The sequence below is a fragment of the Perca fluviatilis genome, chromosome 9, assembly GCF_010015445.1.
Source record: "Perca fluviatilis chromosome 9, GENO_Pfluv_1.0, whole genome shotgun sequence".
In the NCBI taxonomy this organism is placed as follows: Eukaryota; Metazoa; Chordata; class Actinopteri; order Perciformes; family Percidae; genus Perca; species Perca fluviatilis.
The window spans coordinates 5,446,205-5,465,613 of NC_053120.1; the positions used below are offsets into that span (position 1 = coordinate 5,446,205).

General features: G+C 43.0%; 1 protein-coding gene across 9 annotated transcripts in view; it reads left to right on the forward strand.

Annotated features, from left to right (window-relative positions):
• The window catches only part of mast2 (microtubule associated serine/threonine kinase 2), a 275,716-nt gene that overhangs the window by 235,035 nt on the left and 21,272 nt on the right, over positions 1-19,409 (forward strand). For all 9 annotated transcript variants that reach the window (XM_039812498.1, XM_039812499.1, XM_039812500.1 and 6 more), the window contains 12 exons: positions 1,090-1,299; positions 8,606-8,707; positions 10,663-10,795; positions 12,463-12,530; positions 13,966-14,069; positions 14,217-14,425; positions 14,509-14,647; positions 15,017-15,149; positions 15,827-15,992; positions 17,607-17,708; positions 18,768-18,890; positions 19,286-19,395. In XM_039812498.1, coding sequence (XP_039668432.1) covers positions 1,090-1,299; positions 8,606-8,707; positions 10,663-10,795; positions 12,463-12,530; positions 13,966-14,069; positions 14,217-14,425; positions 14,509-14,647; positions 15,017-15,149; positions 15,827-15,992; positions 17,607-17,708; positions 18,768-18,890; positions 19,286-19,395 — 1,599 coding nt within the window. The remainder of the gene's footprint in view (positions 1-1,089; positions 1,300-8,605; positions 8,708-10,662; positions 10,796-12,462; positions 12,531-13,965; positions 14,070-14,216; positions 14,426-14,508; positions 14,648-15,016; positions 15,150-15,826; positions 15,993-17,606; positions 17,709-18,767; positions 18,891-19,285; positions 19,396-19,409) is intronic.

Genomic DNA, 19,409 nt, shown 5'->3' on the forward strand with positions numbered 1-19,409 from the left:
AAAAAAAAAAAAAACAAGTCACTGGAAAAGTTTTATTTCCCTTAATTATGTGTTCTGAAAGTTTGAGTCCAGAACCAAGTTGTAATAAGAACTTCATGTGTGTTGATCGACTGTTAAAAAGCTCCAGCAGTTACACTTGGTTAACCAGAGAACGTGAACGTAAAGGCTCTGACACACCAACTCGACGGCCGACCTTCGGCAGAAAAGGCAGTCGGACTGATCAGTCGGTGCCTCGGAACACACCAAAGTGGCGCCGACTTGAGCGTACGTTCTGCGCGTGCGCGAGGCGTAATACGTCGCCGTAACAGCAGGCGGCGCTAATCTGTATTGTCGCCCCAAAAAATGAAAACCGTAAATGAGGGAACATCTCTCTAGACCTCGTAAACACAGAGCACGCTGTCGTCAGTCGCTGTTTTCATCAGAGAGTGGCGATAGTAGTCAAGAAGGATCGTTGTCGTCGTTACTCGCTGAACGGAAGAGAATCCGATGGCTAGTAATGAGAAGATACTGGCGTTGTCCGCTCTCGGGCTCTCGGGCTCTCCGGTTTTCTCGTGCACTGATTCGCTCGTCAAGGGCTAGCACTCCACCAATCAGATTGGTCTTTGAGTCCGACTGCCCACTGGCCGATCCAACAAGTCAAATCGGCTTAAATGAACGCCGACGGCTCCTCCGACTGACGACGGCACGGGACACACCGAACAGACTCGAGTCACCGACCTCGCCAGACTGTCCGACGGCCGATAATCGGGTTGGTGTGTGAGCGCCTTAAAGGTCTAGAAGAGGGATTAGTCTATAACCGATCAGTTCAAATGGTCTCAGATTTCACTTTTTATGATGAGTTTTTCATTTTGATTCAATTTTTCTCATGTGTTTGTGTGAATATGGTATTATGACTGAATGCTTATAGTATCATAATATGGTGCATGGAGTATTTTCTCATGTTTTTGTGTATATATGAAGCATTTAGTTAGAAGAGATTCACTTCAATATATGACCTCATCCTGTGCACATGCAGTTTTTGGTCTGTAGGTCTGGTATGTGTGTACCTCTACCGTGACTCATCTTCTCCCCCCTGCCGCCCCCGCCCAGGCGACGGCTCAAATGGAGGAGCGTCTGGCGGAGCTGCTCAGCTCCTCGGCCCCGGATAAGGTCTGCCCGCTGGCCGACGGGGTCCTGAGCTTCGTGCACCACCAGCTGATTGAGCTGTCCCGAGACTGCCTGGAGAAAAGCCGAGGGGACCAGATCACCTCGCGCTACTTCTACGAGCTCCAGGAGAACCTGGAGAAGCTGCTGCAAGACGTAAGTCCAGCAACCGCTCGTTCACACTCGCTGCCCTGCAAACACACACGCTCGAGCAGGCAAAGAGTCTGAAAAGAAAGAAAAGTTGAACTCCTCAAGATGGAATATTTGAGGAGAGAAGAAATTATTTTATTGAGGACTCAATAGAGACGTAAACACATTACCTTCACTTAATTAAAAATAAAAATGAATACAGACAGGAAGGCCGTGTCCGAGGTTTTTAAATATACAAGATCTGGGAATTTCATGATTCTGGAACTTGGTGAAGACATCGTGACTATGGCAGCCTCCCGGTCCCGCTCGGTTAACCGTGGAGCGACTCACAGCGTGACGCACTCCTTCGCTCACCATCGTTACACCCGTCGGTCTGTGTGAGGTCACGCCAAGGCACGAAGACGGAGGTCCAGCTGCAACACGTAAACCTTTCTCGGCTCTCCCACATTCCTTCACACACACAGGCTCTGTTTATGGCTGACCGTTACAGCTCTGATTCGCTAATGGTAGCTTGGCGTGATGGGACCGTTTCGGGACAGTTGTTGTGTATTTCTGTGCGCGTGAACGCCAAAATATATTTACATGTTTGTGGCGGTGGTGACATCTCTATTAGCTCAGTTTTCCAGAGCCTGGAGGGGGGATTATGGCTCCCTCCGGCCTCGTATTGACCTTCTGTTCTACTGGGACACACACACACACACTATCTCTCCATCATAGACACACACACACAACACACACACACACACACATATATATATATGCAGGCGAGCACACATACACACATCTCCCCGATTTTAATTTCACACTCCAGCAGTCACTGGGGGCTGACAGATGACTCTCCCAGACAAACAGGAGGGGTGAAGGAGGTGCAGTCGCAGATTTTTTTTTTTTTTTTTGGGATGGGCGGGGATTGAAGGGGACTCCTCTGCTTCTGATTGGCCGGCGGGCTCACGGGGAGGGAGGTTGGATGTACTGTACGGGCATGCAGCCTGTTCGAATGCTTTTGGAGGGTGTGAGGACCTGGACTTGGAACACATCTGGAGAAGACGCCGAAGCTGCAGTGCGGGCTAAATGATGACATCATCAATTAGGCGGCATTAGGCTGTTTTTTTTGGGGAGGGGGGGGTGGGTTTTGGCTGTTGGCCAAGTGCGGCAGCAGGTGGAGCAGACCTACAAAGCATAGTGGAGGATGGAGGACGTGAGCAGGTGGACAGAGGTGTGAAAACAGCCTCGCCGTCTGCATCTTTTATGGAAATAATTCCCGGTTTTGTGGTTTTGGTTTTTTGGCGGAAGCATGTCTGGCGTCTCGTGGCAGAGGAGGCGGGAGGAGGAGGTGCTGGAGGATGCGCTGAGGAGGAGCAAGTGGAAGGTGTTCGCTCACAGCTGGGAGGAGGAGGAGGAGGAGGCAGAGTTAACAGTTGAGTCAATTTCGGTTTGATTGGGTCAATCTTTATCGGAACAACGAAACTTGTTTACGCTGATGATGACGAAGACGCTTAGTCTTCGTAGCTTCTCTGTCATTTCGCTCAGACATCTTTTAATGCTGTTGAATAAATAGCAAGAGTGTATCAACTCAATGTAACTTTGAAATCACTCTCAGCTCCGCTTTGGTTCTGCTTAAGGTGGTTTTATCCGATGCCTCTGGAGCTACTTGCTCACCTTTCTTTGTTTTTAGTGGGCTGGAACCTCCTGTCACTCTCAGGCAACATAGTAGTGGTAAACACAACAAGTCCTTGGAATTGTTGTTTCATTATAATTCCAAAAACAGATTTTTGTTGCTTGTTTTGAAACACGTTGTGACCGCTTCTTTTATGAATATGATCCAAAAAGATAATTGAGCGTGTTCCAGAGGTCAATGACAAATACATTAAATATTAAATCTTCTCATCATCAGTCAAGTGCTGTGGGTGTTTTCATCTGCAGCTTGTTAATAATTCAGACTTTTAAATGAGTCATGAAGTCATTTTTTTACGGGTGGTATGACAGCGGGATGTATTGTATTCTGATGAATTATTTTGGATCAGTTAATAATGAATGCGTAAAGGGACTGAGAATATACTTAAAGCTTGTACTTTACGTGTGCGGTATACACATTTATGTTTCATTTAGTGTCTTTAGATGTTCCTCTTTGGGACATTTAGGACTGATGAATGGTGCCTTCACTGTTCGGCTGACTGAGTTTACTCGGACAACTTTGAGGACTGTTGGACACCCAGGTGTTTTAGTTGTCGGCTCAGCCCTTCTGTATCTGGACCGTGATCTAAACTTGGTCTTAAATGCTGGTGGTGATCAGGTTAAAGGGTCAGTTCACCCAAATCACAAACAAATCATTTGCTCACTTTCCACTCGTGATGTCTGACCATTAAGTCCCTTTTGGTTTCATGCTGGGCGGTAATATGGACGTCAGGGTTTTCCCTCCCATTATAAGGCTTAGGTGCAGCACCCAAGCCGAATGAATCTAAAATCAATGTGAGCATTAAAACGAACTCAATGACTCTGATTCTTAGATATACTGAGATCTAGTGATTGTAGTTTGGTCTCCAATTGGACTTCTTTAGCAACTATTGGTTTTAAAGGTGCTCTAAGCGATGTTGGGTGACGGCACTTCTTGTTGACGTTCAAAGTATTTTCAAACAAAACGGTGACTATCTCGCCCCTCCCTCCTCCTTATCCCGTCCCCTCCCCCTCCCTTCTGTGCTCCGACACCCCCCAAACCCCACCCTCAAATCCTTCTTGTCAGTTATTGGCTGGAACGCTGGAACACTGTTTGTTATGTTTGGTGGTGCAGATTGGCTCAGTTTGTTGTTGCTGTTTGTGGAGCCTGGGCAGTCTACAGAGACTGCGTTTTTTTTACAGTGTGTTCAGGGGACAGGCAGCTAGCAGATAGTGAGGAGATGTTTTTTACAGTGTGTTCAGGGGACAGGCAGCTAGCAGATAGTGAGGAGATGTTTTTTACAGTGTATTCAGGGGACAGGCAGCTAGTAGATAGTGAGGAGATGTTTTTTACAGTGTGTTCAGGGGACAGGCAGCTAGCAGATAGTGAGGAGATGTTTTTACGTGTGTCTGGGACAGGCAGCTAGCAGATAGTGAGGAGATGTTTTTACAGTGTGTCTGGGGACAGACAGCTAGTGGATAGTGAGGAGATGTTTTTACAGTGTTGTTCGGGGACAGACAGCTAGCAGATAGTGAGGAGATGTTTTTACAGTGTGTTCGGGGACAGACAGCTAGCAGATAGTGAGGAGATGTTTTTTACAGTGTGTTCGGGGGACAGACAGCTAGCAGATAGTGAGGAGATGTTTTTTACAGTGTGTTCGGGGGACAGACAGCTAGCAGATAGTGAGGAGATGTTTTTTACAGTGTGTTCGGGGGACAGACAGCTAGCAGATAGTGAGGAGATATTTTTTACAGTGTGTTCAGGGGACAGGCAGCTAGCAGATAGCGAGGAGATGTTTTTTACAGTGTGTTTAGGGGACAGGCAGATAGCGAGGAGATGTTTTTTACAGTGTGTTCAGGGGACAGGCAGCTAGCGGATAGCGAGGAGATGTTTGCTGTATGTGACAAAAAATGTTGTAGCCTAAAAAACACATGACATCGCTTAGAGCACCTTTAAGCTTTTTTAAGCACTTAAGAGTGTTTACCATTTACCATCTCCTCTCGCTTTTCCAACGTTTGAGACAAAGATATGGTGATAGTAGTGCTCTAAAGGATGTCAAACTGATGATTATTTCTATTTAATAAAATCTCATTTACTGAGTGAGGAACCCCTAAACCCCTCGGCCAAATATGCGCACCTAAGTCTTTTTACAGACCCAGGGAAAACACTGGATATATTATAAACTATCATTTATTAGGGCTTATGTCACTTTGTACTGAATCCTGACATTGATATATGTGACGTGGTAAGTTTTCTGAAACCTCAATTGAACAGCCATTTATAGAAAATAAGTCACATTGATTTTAGAGGGAACATTTCGGGAAAAACGGTGAAGGAAAATGCCATTACAAATGTAAATAATCCTACGGTAAATATCTTCGCATACAGCCAACGCTGGCTTCACTTCCCCTGGTTTAATAATATCAGCCTGCTTCCCAAATCCAGCGGAAGTGAACTCAATTTCTTTTATGGCGTTGACAGGAATCTACTTGTCTTTCTAGAAACAGTGTCAATGATTTGGGTGACCTGACCCTTTAACTGCAACGACCACCGATTAGTTGTCAGTGATTCAATTGATCGACAACTATTTTGATAATCGATTAATAATAATAAAAGGTCAACATTTTCTGATGTCAGCTTGTTAAATGTGACCATGTTCTAGTGTCTTCTCTCCTCTGGGACAGTAAACTGAATATCTTTGAGCTGTGGACAAAACAAGACATTTGAGGACGTCATCTTGGGCTCTGGGGAACACTGATCCAAAGGGGTGCACGATTCAGAAAATGTCACCATTCAATATTGATTTTTAGGCTCAATATTGGATTCAAAATCAATTTTCGATTCAAAATCGATTCTCGATTGAAAAAAAACCCTGATTCACAGTATGTAAATGTAGTTACTTTACCCATGTAATTCCAGTAGACATGCAATTAAAAAAAAAATAATAATAATTAAATATGAATCGATTTTTGGAATTCTATGAATCGATTTTGAATCGGTAGAGCTTGAATCGCGATCGTTAGTTGCAGCCCTGAATACAATCATCCTTCTTAGAATGTAGTTTTCATCAGTCCACTCCTGGTCCTGACTTGTCTCAAGTCCTTTGTCCTCCTTGTTCCTCCATTCCTTTATTCATCCACCCATTCCTTCCCTCCTCGTGTCGCGACCCCATTACAGAGCTCGGGGGAGGCCGACTCTCCTCTCCTACTTCTGTCCTCCGCATCTGCTTTCATCTTTTATCTCTCCTCCACCTTTACCCTTATCTCCTTCGCCCTCCTCTCTCTCTCTCTCTCTCTCTCTCTCTCTCTTTTTTCGCCTCTCTTCCTCTCCGTCATCCATCCTCGTCACGGGGGCTCTTAGAGACCTGCCGGGCGGTCACCATGGCAACCTGCATCCAGGCCACGCTCTGCTGGAACCCCTGGGAAGACCCTGTTAGACCCCCGCAGGTCACCCGAGGGCAGAGGGGGGAAAAGGCAGAGTGCTAACTCGGCTCTGGCGATCGCTCACTCTGAGCGTGTTCGTCATACAGCAGCTCACATCTGGCTTTAAAGGAGAAATCCGCCGCAAAATGAACCCAGGGGTTAATAACACATATGTACCGAGTCGACCGTTCTCTGGGATATGTTTTCATGCTAATCGAATGTGACCATTTTTAGTGCGAACCGCTAATTAGCTTATAAAGCTAGTCATCGGGGCAGAGGGTAAAGTAAAAATAAATCAAAGTAGCACCACACTTCCACGGTAGCATAATGAGGGTCCCTACATGTAAACCGAAGCTTTGAGAACTTTGTTAGTGTACAGACAGTTTATTAAAACGATAGTTTAGAAAGACTGTACCGTTCATGTTTACATACCGGCGCCATCTTCGAAAACAGCCATGACCAGTCGAATGACGAACGCCGTGCTTGAGCTATGTTACTGGTTACACGTCGTGACTGTTTTCCCAAGATGTATACGTGAACGGTACTACGATTTCTTTTTACTTTACCCTCTGCCCCGACGACTAGCGTTATAAGTTAAGTAGCGGTTTGCGCTAAAAATGGTCACATTTTGCGACGGATTTGTCCTTTAATTGGCTCTCAGCTGGACTCACCAGAATGGGTCACCTCCCGTCCCATTCTTCTTCTAAGGGAGCGAGCTGCCACCTGATGCTTGATCTCCTGGAATTTGGCATGTTTTCACTCTGATTTCACCAGGAGTAAAAACGTATTGAAATTGCTTTTATTTAAAGGGTCTCTAAAAGTATCTCAGAAAAAAATATGACTCAAACATATGAAAATGTTGCCCAAAAAGCCAGAAGCAGTAATAAATTAAACTGAACTATATCGATTGTGAAATTAAGTTACTTGCGCTTAGAGTTAGCTTCATTTACAGACTTCCTTTTCTCTAAACGATGCAAGGGAAGCTTTAGAACGTTTTATGTAAACACATTGAATTTTAATATTTTCGATGTATGCCGACAGAATATGTTTGTGACAAACTAAAATCCACAGATTATGTCATTATTAAACATCAAATACAGGTAACACATGCATACAAGCTGTTAAAGCACATCTTCTACACTGTGTACCCACCAGGGAATCTCTTCCACATTACACATGCAGAGTAAATATAGTTAGTCTGTCTCACACACGCACACACACACACACACACACACACACACACACTCACTCACACTCTGATTAGCCACTGCACAGTGGGAGACATCCCTCTGCTGTATTACTCAATGATCACTGGCCTGTACAGTCACCTCTCACACACACACACACACATTCAGTGTCCTTCACGCTTACATATACATATTTACTTACTAATACATATTTAGGTTGCACATACAGTATATAGACACACACACACACACCCTCCAGGTTTCATTACAGTTATAAATTATTCAGGAGGGGGTCAGGGCCCCCGAGCCTCCGGCAGACTGCTCCGTTAAACAAACTGCAACGAGCTGCCAATGCTTTGTTAATGAACCTGCTCTCTGTTAGCCTGTCAGACACATACAGTACAGTACATACATTATACATACATACTTTCTTGCTGCATTCACGCAACACACACACACACACACACACACACACACACACACACACACACACACACACATTACCCCCCTGAGAATGAAACGTGTTTTACAGTGGGTGGTTTGTAATGGTTCCAGCTTCCACTTTACACACACACACACACATTAACACACACTTCACTTCCACCCCATTTCTTCCCGGGGATCAGTGTTTGCTCCAGATGCGTTTCCAGTCAGTTCCAGTGGATTGCTGGGTAAATTGCTCTGTCTCCGCGCTGCCAGACATTTCACGCTGGATGTCGGGGAGCGAGGCGGAGGTCATTCTGATTTTGATTACCTCCCAGGTGGCGCCGTCCGTGTTCTCCTCAAACTGTCCTGCTTTATTTGGGAAGGACAAACACAATGCAGGGGACATTTGCTGCACAGCCTTCAAGATCTCATCATGATGATAAAGTATCCAAAGTATGATGAAAATCAATGAATACATATTATTGTTAGGACATTCGTGTTGAGTGAAAATCTCTCTCTAAAGAATTCTAACATTTAAAAGGAAACATTGAAATTGAAGGTGACATGTTTTTTGTTTCACATGCCAAGCTAACTCTCGCTCCTGTTGTCTTTTGTGCGTCCAGGCTCACGAGCGCTCAGAGAGCGTGGAGGTTACCTTCGTCACACAACTCGTCAGGAAGCTGATGATCATCATCGCCCGGCCGGCGCGCCTGCTGGAGTGTCTGGTGAGAGAAACAGCGACTGACTGACTGATTATGATCATACTGTTCATACACACACAGCTAATCTGGAAGTGTGGAGTTAGAACGAAATGAGCAACCAGACCTCTGCTGCAAAGTCGCAAAGCGGCAAGCAGCGACATCCGTGGTGTGATGAGGTTGATCCAACATTGCAAAGTGAAGTCACAAAAAACACATATTTTTTCCGATTTTTTTCCTTTTAGAAATTTGTGGCTTTACATTTTTTTTTTAGATTGCAAATGACTTGTTAAAACAATGGAGCAGATGAAAGTGTTTGTGCTTGTTACATACTGTACCTAAGACTTCACACAATCACCACAAGTGGCCGAATCAGTTTGTCACAATGGGTAAGGTCATTCACAAATTCTAGCACACTTTGTACAACTTTTTTATTAAAAAAAATATATTTTTGTGTGTGTGTGTATATATATATATATATATATATATATATATATATATATATATATATATGTGTATATATATGTGTGTATATATATATATACATATATATGTATATATATGTATATATATGTATATATATATATAGTAGCTGAACTTGTGTTGAATACAAAAAAGTCAAGGTACTAAAATACTGCTTAAATTTGATCAAATCAGAATTAGTTTTATTGGTCAAATATACTTACATACACAAGGAATTTGACTTTGGTTGGTGTTAACTCTCTATAATATAGACACATACTGTACACAATAGAGACGACAATATACATATAGTACACAGGCTCCGTAATTTATTTCTTTTCACTCACAATTGCCCTAATACGCAGTCGTACACAGGAGGCACATACTGTAACACAACGCATGCAAATAAGTCTTATGTCAGACAGACGTGTTGCTTTAATCATGTGTCATATTAACAGAGACTAGTTTTGCATTTTAATCACACTACTGCACTGTGGCGTTAATAAAGAGTCTGCTTGAAAAATGTAACCCAGTATTAACTGGAATAGCTTTTTCATATTGTACAGCTCGACTCCACGCATGGTTAATAAACTATTTAGAGCTTCCTGCTCCCCCCGGTATGAAATGATTCAACCACAGCAGTTCATTTATGGACTTCCTCTGGGAATTTTAAACCGGCCTAACGCACACACACTCATTACCACCTCTCAGCCGGAGCGGCAGGGTTTTACATGTTGCATGAATTGCAGAGCGCCTTCTCCGTCAGTTTGGGTTGAGATGGTGCACAGCTGGGGTCAAACCACAAGGAGGGAGAAAGTGAAGAGGGGAGAATAGATAAAGACCTGAGTGTAGAGAAAAAAACAAGTGTAGAAGACCGAGGGGTAATTGGAGAGAGGGGGGGGGAGGGGCATTGGCAGTTTTGATTAATCACATGCAGCTGAAGCTGTGACACTGTACAAGATGGGTTTTTACAAATGGACGCACACAGATAGAGCGGGGGGCAGGGAGGGTGTGTTTACATGGATTTGTGTGTGTGTGTGTTCTTGTTTAACTATATTCGTGGGGTCCAAAAACCAGGAGTCCAGTATACTTGTGGGGACCCGACAGCTTTGTGGGGCCAAAATGCTGGACCCCACAAGTTTAAAGGGCTGTTTGAGGGTTAAGACTTGGTTGTAGGATTAGGGATAGAATTAGGTTATGGTTAGGGTAAGGGTTAAGGTTAGGCATTTAGTTGTGATGGTTAAGGTTAGGGTAAGGGGCTAGGGAATGCATTATGTCAATGATGGGTAAAACTTAACACTTATGTCAAACTTAACACAATCAATGACTCATGACATTAATCCTTTTGTTGTAAATATTTATTGTTCTGCCATTTTATAAACTTAAATTTTGGCCTTTTCCTTTTCAATTCAATTTATTTATAGTATAAAATCAATTTCCCCCTGTCCCTCCTCCCTCTCTCCCTTTACTCTATCCCTCCTTTCTCTTTCCTTCCTCCCTCCTGTCTCCCTCCCCTGCAGGAGTTTGATCCTGAGGAGTTCTACCATTTGTTGGAAGCAGCAGAGGGCCATGCCAAAGAGGGCCAGGGCATCAAGAGCGACATCCCCCGATACATCATCAGCCAGCTGGGCCTCACCAGGGACCCCCTGGAGGGTAACGCCATCACATCACACTCCACATTTCATTTTTGTTGGTGTACAAGTTTATTCACTAGGATAAACCCCTCGACGTCAACCATCTCGTTTTGGAGGGGCTCCTCCTAACAGACAATACAAACACAAAGAAATGTCAAGAAAAGAAACAAAGACTGTAAAGTAACAGCGACCGCCACTTTTTTAACCACTCTGGTTTCGGAATTGTTTTTCCCCGTTCAGTTGCTCCATTGACGTTTCATTAAGTGCTTTTATATAAAGAGTTTTAACCAGCTACGAGAGGAATCGTGACCATCGAACATTTCCTTCGGTGCAAAAAAAACATTTTGAAAAAGGCAAAAAGGTAAAAGACTGTGAACAGAAACTATCATAGACTTCAGTGGTAGCAGCTTGCTATAGCCAGTACAGTATACATTTTCGTGTTAACGAGTTGGACCAATCAGAGAGGTCGCTGTTACACTTAGGATTGTGGGTAGTGTAGTATTTTCTCAATGAGATTGCAAATAAAATGTTTTTCTTAAACACATGACTCACACAGCATGATTTCACACGGACTTCTAGCTTCTACAGGAGCAGAAACTTTGGTTTCACAGCCTCATAGCTCGGGGTCAGTTGGTTTAGACCGGGGGGTGTCAAACTCATTTTAAGTTCACGGGCCACATCCCCCTAATTTGATCTCAAGTGGGCCGGACCAGTAAACCACTCCAGGAAGATCAGAAACTTTATCTGCCACAGAGTTTCTGTCAGCTTCATGTTGGCAAACGCGAGTTGCTTCTGCTACGACAGCGATCTACGACCGTCGTAGGAACATTTTTAACGGACCCTCAGAGAAAAACTTTAATAACACTTCTAAGATGAAAGTCGTAAATTTACGGAAAAAGAACTTGGATATTCTCTGAGATTAAAGTGGTGAATTTGGAATTGGAATTAATTACTTCTCTGCAATTTTCACACTTTGCCAAGTCACCCAGTTGGCCTGATTGGACCCTTTGGTGGGCCGTTTCTGGCCCACGGACCGTATGTTTGACTCACCCCTGGTTTAGACATTATGGCTGATAATCAAAATCCTTATGGAGAAAATCAATGTGACTTTTACTTCCGGAACCACACTGGTGAGCTCTATAGGAAAGACAAAAAAGAAACAACAGTTCAACCGACACACTATCACTTAGATACAAACAGGAGAATGAAGACTACATTGATGAACACAACCACTCGATGGCCACAGAAAGGCAAACTAAATGTTTCCCCAGCTAAAATCGAATAGAAAAATATTTATCTGTCGCTTGTAATACAAGCGACAGATAAGACAGATATATATTTTTCTATTCGATTTTAGCTGGGGAAACATTTAGTTTGCCTTTCTGTGGCTTCATCATTTGCCTTAATATCTCATGTTCTTCAGAGTGAATTTTCTCTGTTGCCATCAAGACGTTGTTATATTTCACCTGCCTTTAAAACTAATCGCCACTCTAATTCTTTTATACCTTCTGCAAAATGTATTTGTTATTATTTTTTTATATTAATTTACTCTTTTGGGTGTAGGCCTATATGTTGGCTTGTGTGCTGTTATGTATGTTTGTGTTGTCTGTAACTGCTCTTAAGTCATTGCCCCTTGTGGGATTGATAAAGTTGTTGAATTGAATGGAATTCCTTGTCTGTCTGTAGAAATGGCCCAGCTGAGCAGCTATGACAGCGGGAACCCAGAAACCCCAGAGACAGATGACTCAGTCGATGTAAGTACATAATCATATCATTCAACATCTACTAAGTGTTATGTCTGTCAGCATGAAGTTAATAAAACACTCGTATGTAAGATTGACTTTCTCTTTAAAGGGTACTTTTGTTTGTTTTTAAGTGATGATGGGAACAACAATCTTTAAAATTGGTCCAGTATTTAGTCCTTTCAACTGTTCCAACAATCACCACTCTGGTTTGGTTGAAATAAACCCTTAATTCACCCATTTAAATGTGGAGATATGCTGGCTTTATTTCACGCTAAAAGTCCTGATTATTTACATGGAGTCTGGTGGAGATATGCTGGCTCTATACACGCTAAAAGTCCTGATTATTTACATGGAGTCTGGTGGAGATATGCTGGCTTTATACACGCTAAAAGTCCTGATTATTTACATGGAGTCTGGTGGAGATATGCTGGCTCTATACAAGCTAAAAGTCCTGATTATTTACATTGAGTCTGGTGGAGATATGCTGGCTCTATACATGCTAAAAGTCCTGATTATTTACATGGAGTCTGGTGGAAATATGCTGACTCTATACACGCTAAAAGTCCTGATTATTTACATGGAGTCTGGTGGAGATATGCTGGCTCTATACACTCTAAAAGTCCTGATTATTTACATGGAGTCTGGTGGAGAAATGCTGGCTCTATACACTCTAAAAGTCCTGATTATTTACATGGAGTCTGGTGGAGATATGCTGGCTCTATACACGCTAAAAGTCCTGATTATTTACATGGAGTCTGGTGGAGATATGCTGGCTCTATACACGCTAAAAGTCCTGATTATTTACATGGAGTCTGGTGGAGAAATGCTGGCTCTATACACGCTAAAAGTCCTGATTATTTACATGGAGTCTGGTGGAGAAATGCTGGCTCTATACACGCTAAAAGTCCTGATTATTTACATGGAGTCTGGTGGAGATATGCTGGCTCTATACACGCTAAAAGTCCTGATTATTTACATGGAGTCTGGTGGGTTTGGCGATGACGATTTTGGGGTCCGTTTCATGTTAAACAAAAAGCATCTGACTTCTTAACAAAAAGGTCTATCTGTGTAGGAATCCTTTCCATAATGTTGCCAGACACTTAGAATAATAATCTGAGTCTGTCAGCGGCTAAAACAGAACTTTTAGTGGACGCAAACTGACGGTGAACATTTGCCTATTAGGATTACATTGCAGCCCTGTTCGCGGCTGCCAGTTACAGCGCTCTCGTTTAATACTGGACTAATTTCGAAGGTTTTTGTTGATATTAGTCACTTAAGCAGCAATGCATGGGAAAATAGAGTCCAGCTTAAAAACAAATACCCTTTAATTAACATTCATGTTTATTTTTTTGGAAATGTTAACAACCACAAAGGAAGCGTTTTAGTCATTGCATAAACACATGATGGATTATCAACATGCTGATGTATCTGTGGTGTGTTTCAGGGCCGAGGCACCACTGTCCCAGCAGCTCCTCCACAGCCTAAAACCAAAGCACCTCGAGAGGAAGACTTTGAAAACATCAAGCTGATCAGTAACGGAGCCTACGGGTCAGACAGCATGATGATTTTAGAATATTATCCCTGCTTCATAAAACAGCAACTCAACAGTTGAAGTGAAGATGTTAAAGAGAGTGATACGTGAGCTATACGTTAGGACTGAAACCTCCGACTGTCTGTCTGTCTCTCCCTGCGCAGCGCCGTGTTCCTGGTGCGTCACAAGGAGACCCGGCAGCGTTTCGCCATGAAGAAGATCAACAAGCAGAACCTGATCCTGAGGAACCAGATCCAGCAGGCCTTCGTGGAGCGAGACATCCTGACGTTCGCCGAGAACCCGTTTGTCGTCTCCATGTTCTGCTCCTTCGAGACCAGGCGACACCTCTGCATGGTGATGGAGTACGTGGAGGGTAAGATGGATGCCGTTATAGTCGTAGCTTGTTGTTACCGGTAGCAGTTGTTTAGTGTTTAATGCGCCGCGTGTCCTCCGCAGGCGGAGACTGCGCCACGCTGCTGAAGCACATCGGAGCGCTGCCGGTCGACATGGCTCAGATGTACTTTGCAGAGACCGTCCTCGCATTAGAGTATCTCCACAATTATGGCATCGTACACAGAGACCTCAAACCTGACAAGTAAGACACACACACACACACACACACTTAAATACATACCATTATTTTATATCTAGCAAATTAATCAAATTTAAAGGGTTATAGTTATCAATGTTTACAAATACAAGGTTTAAAAATGTTATTGTTGTTGTCAAGCAAAAAACTTGTATGTCCAAGGCAGTTGCTTTTTCAGGAAATTTAAAAGAGGGTTTCCCTGGGGTCTTAAAAAGTCTAACATCTAAATTTTAGGTCTTAAAAAGTCTTAAATTCACTGAAGTATTGTGAATGCAGATGAATGAATGCAGAAGACTAATTTAGTTTCTCTGTGTATGCTTAGAAATGAAAATGAAGGCACCTTTAACCATTCTTTTTTTCTATTCTCTCCTGCAGTCTTCTCATCACTTCCATGGGACACATTAAGCTCACAGACTTCGGACTCTCAAAGATCGGTTTGATGAGTTTGACCACGAACCTTTACGAGGGACATATAGAGAAAGACACCAGAGAGTTCCTCGATAAACAGGTACCAGCTCACATCGTTCCCTCCTTCTTTTTGTCCTATTTGGGGCCCAAAATGATGACATTTGCAACAACTTATCCAAAACATTGTGCTTAATAGTTTTGTGTCGTTTTGCAGTGAAAGTGATAATAATTCAAATTGAGTGCAACATTAAAGGTGCAGTAGGTAACTTTCTGTCATATTGGCTGAAACTGCCCCTATGTTCCAGTAGAACTACATGAAGCAGGTCATTTAAAAAAAAAATCCAGCTCCTCTGGCTCCACCTACAGCCTGTAGTGAGATTTGCAAAAATCCACAGCTCCCTGTTCATTCATTCTCCCTTGTGGGGGGAGGGGCTTAGGAGACCGTTTTTGGGCTTCAGCAGAAAGGGGTGAGGGACTGAGAAGTTGTCGATGTTCAAATTCTTTGGCTAAGTCCTGATCTACCTAATTGCAATCAATCAATTATACTTTATTGTCCCATTTGGAGGAAACTTTTCTTGGACTCTGACACTGACATCTTTAGCTGCACTTACAATAAAGCTCCATAAATGGAAACAATAAAAACAACAATCCACATGTAAACATAGTGCAAAGTAAATCAAAGCCACAGGCCGCATAGATTGCACACTACATAAACCGAATACCGTGACACTATTGCAGAAACCATACGGCCTCAGAAAGCATTATTATCCTCTTCAGGTGTGCGGCACTCCAGAGTACATCGCCCCAGAGGTGATCCTGCGTCAGGGCTACGGGAAGCCGGTGGACTGGTGGGCCATGGGGGTCATCCTGTATGAGTTCCTGGTGGGCTGCGCTCCCTTCTTCGGAGACACGCCGGAGGAGCTGTTTGGTCAGGTCATCAGTGGTGAGTAGCAACGGAACATTTTTGTGTTTAGCCTTTATTGCAATCAGTTTAGATCACACATGTCAAACTCAAGGCCCGCGGGCCAAATCCGGCCCCTTGCTAATTTTTATCCGGCCCCCATATCAATTTAGATTCACAATACATTTCGGTCCATCTAGTTTGTATGACTTTTACAAAGTTTTTGGGCCTTTTTTCGTCATTTTTGCTGTTTTTTTTTTTTTTTTACATTTTTTTCCTGACGTTTTTTTGGCATTTTCTTCAACATTTTTTCGACTATATGAGACCTGCAATAATGCAGTCAAAGATATTTGACTTTTTCGATTAACTGGACATGTCTGGCCCTGGATGTGATCCTCATTTTCCACGGTGTCCCTTAGGGAAGCTGAGTTTGCCACCAAACATGACGTTTCGGCCAGTTTTAATAGCCTGAAATAACTAATAAAACACTTGAACAAAATCAGCGTGATCAGAACTACCTAAAACGTGCGCTTTGATTTTTTTTTAGATAAAGATAAACCAGAATTCAACCAACAAATTAGGATTGCTAGACCTGTCTGTACTTTTCAAATCAAATAGCCTGAAAAATAAAATAACTTGAAGTACTAACTCGATTTTAAGGGGTCACAAGGTGCCAAAAATGTTGTCAACCACCGATCTAAACCTCAATTTGTAAGATTAAATGAAGACAAAGGCACCCAAACTGCCCATTACAAGAACTGCTACTGTAGGTGAAAGTGTATATACATGTTTGTATACACAGGAGGTCTAGTCATCAGTTAATAGAAAAACTTCATCCACTATAAAGCCAGAAGAACATGTTTTTTTTCCCAGAAAGTATCCTCTGACCTGCTGGAGTTATCTGAACTTTACTTCAAGTCCCTTTTTTGTGCAGAAAACAAAGTATTCTTATAATATGGATCAAATGCTTGAAAAAATGGATGTTGTATGTCTGTGTTTTAATGTGAATGTTTCATGTTGGAGCCTGAGGGCTTGCATGCTGACTTGAAATGGACAGATAGAGTTGTTTCCCTGCAGCGCAGAAGCACAGGCATTGACTGAGCGGGAATAAAATCCATTATGATTCCTCGCCTGCGTTCTTTTTTCTCCTTTGAATTCCGTTTGATGAAAGGACGAGTCAATGATCACGGACCTGTATCGATCCCTGCGTGTTTCCTTTAATGGCTCTGAGTCGGTCTCTCCGTATTGATGCACGGTGGTGACAAAGAACCCAGGGTCTGCGGGGTGGTTGTCAGTGAGGAGCATCGTGTAGGGCAGAACTTTGGGGGGTCCCATCTATGGACCTCATGCAGGAACAATAAAAAGGAAGTGCTAAGTCTAGCTGCAGCAGGGTTAATTTACACAGAGAAACAACATGCTGGTGTGAAGATGGACCTGTGTTTAATAAGAAAAAAGCTTCTGAGATTTCTAAAATAGCATAGCGGCTACTGGAATTTATTTTTTTTCTTCCAACTTGTCTGATTGATTATTACTGTCTTTTGTTTTGGACCCAGCAGAAACATCCAAGTAGAACTGACATCATTAATTTTTTGGGTGTTCTTGCTCGTGAAGGCGTCAAAGATCCACGTGTTGACGCTGTGTTTGCGTTTGTGTTAGATGAGATCATCTGGCCGGAGGAGGACGAAGCTCTGCCTCAGGAGGCTCAGGACCTCATCACCAAACTGCTGCGACAAAATCCTCTGGAGAGACTGGGCACAGGTAACACACACACACACACACACACACACATCATCCAGAAATAAATCCAGAAAATCCTGCAATGAAAATAATCATTAGTTACACCAATAATTTATTCATTCATTCATTTAAGCCTCCTGTTGTCCTCGGGTCAAATTTGACCCCTTTTAAAAATGCCTATATCAGAAATATGGCTTTCTTTTTAACCAAATTACCCCCAAAAAAGATGGATTCATACAACGCTCTTTGCAAATACAATTGATCGCTTTCATTGAATTTCGGGTGAAAATTGAAATGGTTTCAAATCACTATCCTGACTAAAGTCTTCCACTCAACATACATTCCTCTGAGCTTAACTATTAGCCAAAAATAATTCATAATTTCTGCTTTTTTAACTCAAATATAAGGTATAATTCTATATAAATGAGGTTTATTGACCATGAATTCCAAAAAGTAGTGTAAAACTACTGGTAGTAAGTTGGTGTTGGTGAAAAGTAGAAAAATGTTGGAAAAAGCGACACAAATGTCGAAAAACAAAAGGCTAAAAAATTTTTTTTAAAAGTGTTTTTGACCTGGGAGGACAACACTAGGGTGTTAAGCCTTGAAATTTTTTTTAGGAATTTCCTTGTTTGCAATGATATGATGTTGAAATACAGAGAAAAATACAAATAGTTTAACACTAAAAGAGCTCAGTGAAAAGAAGACAACACACATGCCGACGAGGGTCTCTGAGAATGTAGTAAAGGTTGTTGAAAAGTTTTTTCCAGTGAACTTGATTCTCTTTGTCCACACTTTCCTCGCCCTTGTGTGTTGGAGTCTCTCTCTGTGTTCTTGTGTGCCGGATGTGCTCGGCTGTGTTGTGCGTTCCTCTTTGAATCTCATGTCTTTTGTTTCAAAGTGAAGGTGCAGAGCGGACTCCTCCAGGTGTTTTTATCCCAGCGCTGGTCAGATCTGATACGGTAGCTGTCGATGTGTATGTTCTCATCTGTTTCTTCTCTCTCTGTTCCTTCTCTTTTCATCCCCCCACCCCTCCCCCACTGCCCTCTCTGCCTTTTCTCCACCACTCCTTCATCTCCACAGGAAGTGCCTTTGAGGTGAAGCAGCACCCTTTCTTCACAGAGCTGGACTGGAACAGCCTGCTGAGGCAAAAGGCCGAGTTCATCCCCCAGCTGGAGTCTGAGGACGACACCAGCTACTTCGACAGTACGTCTTTTAACGGCTTGTTAGATCCCTGCGATCAGCACACAGCCTAATGACTGTGTGTACGGATACAGATAGCTATATTTTATCCCCGAAGGGCAATTCAGTTTCTAGCGTCCACCGAAACATATATACACATCCATACTGCCAATAAAAAAGCATAATGGGAAAGGGCGAGATCCAGTAGTATGCAGAAAGCAAAACACACGGACGGTGCGCCTGGATAGCTCGCCTGGTAGATCTAGCGCCCCGTGTACAAAGGCCCCGTCTCAGCGGCCGCAGGTTCAACTCCAACCTGTGGCCCTTTGCTACACGTTGTTCCCCCTCTTTCCCTGTATGCCCCAAAAATAATCTTGAAAATAAAAAAACGTTTGTCTGTGCGTGTCTCTCTCTCTCAGCTCGCTCTGACCGGTACCACCATCTGGATTCCGAAGAAGAGGACGACACCAACGACGATGAACACGTGGAGATTCGCCAGTTCTCCTCCTGCTCGCCTCGTTTCAGCAAGGTACGCCCTGAAGT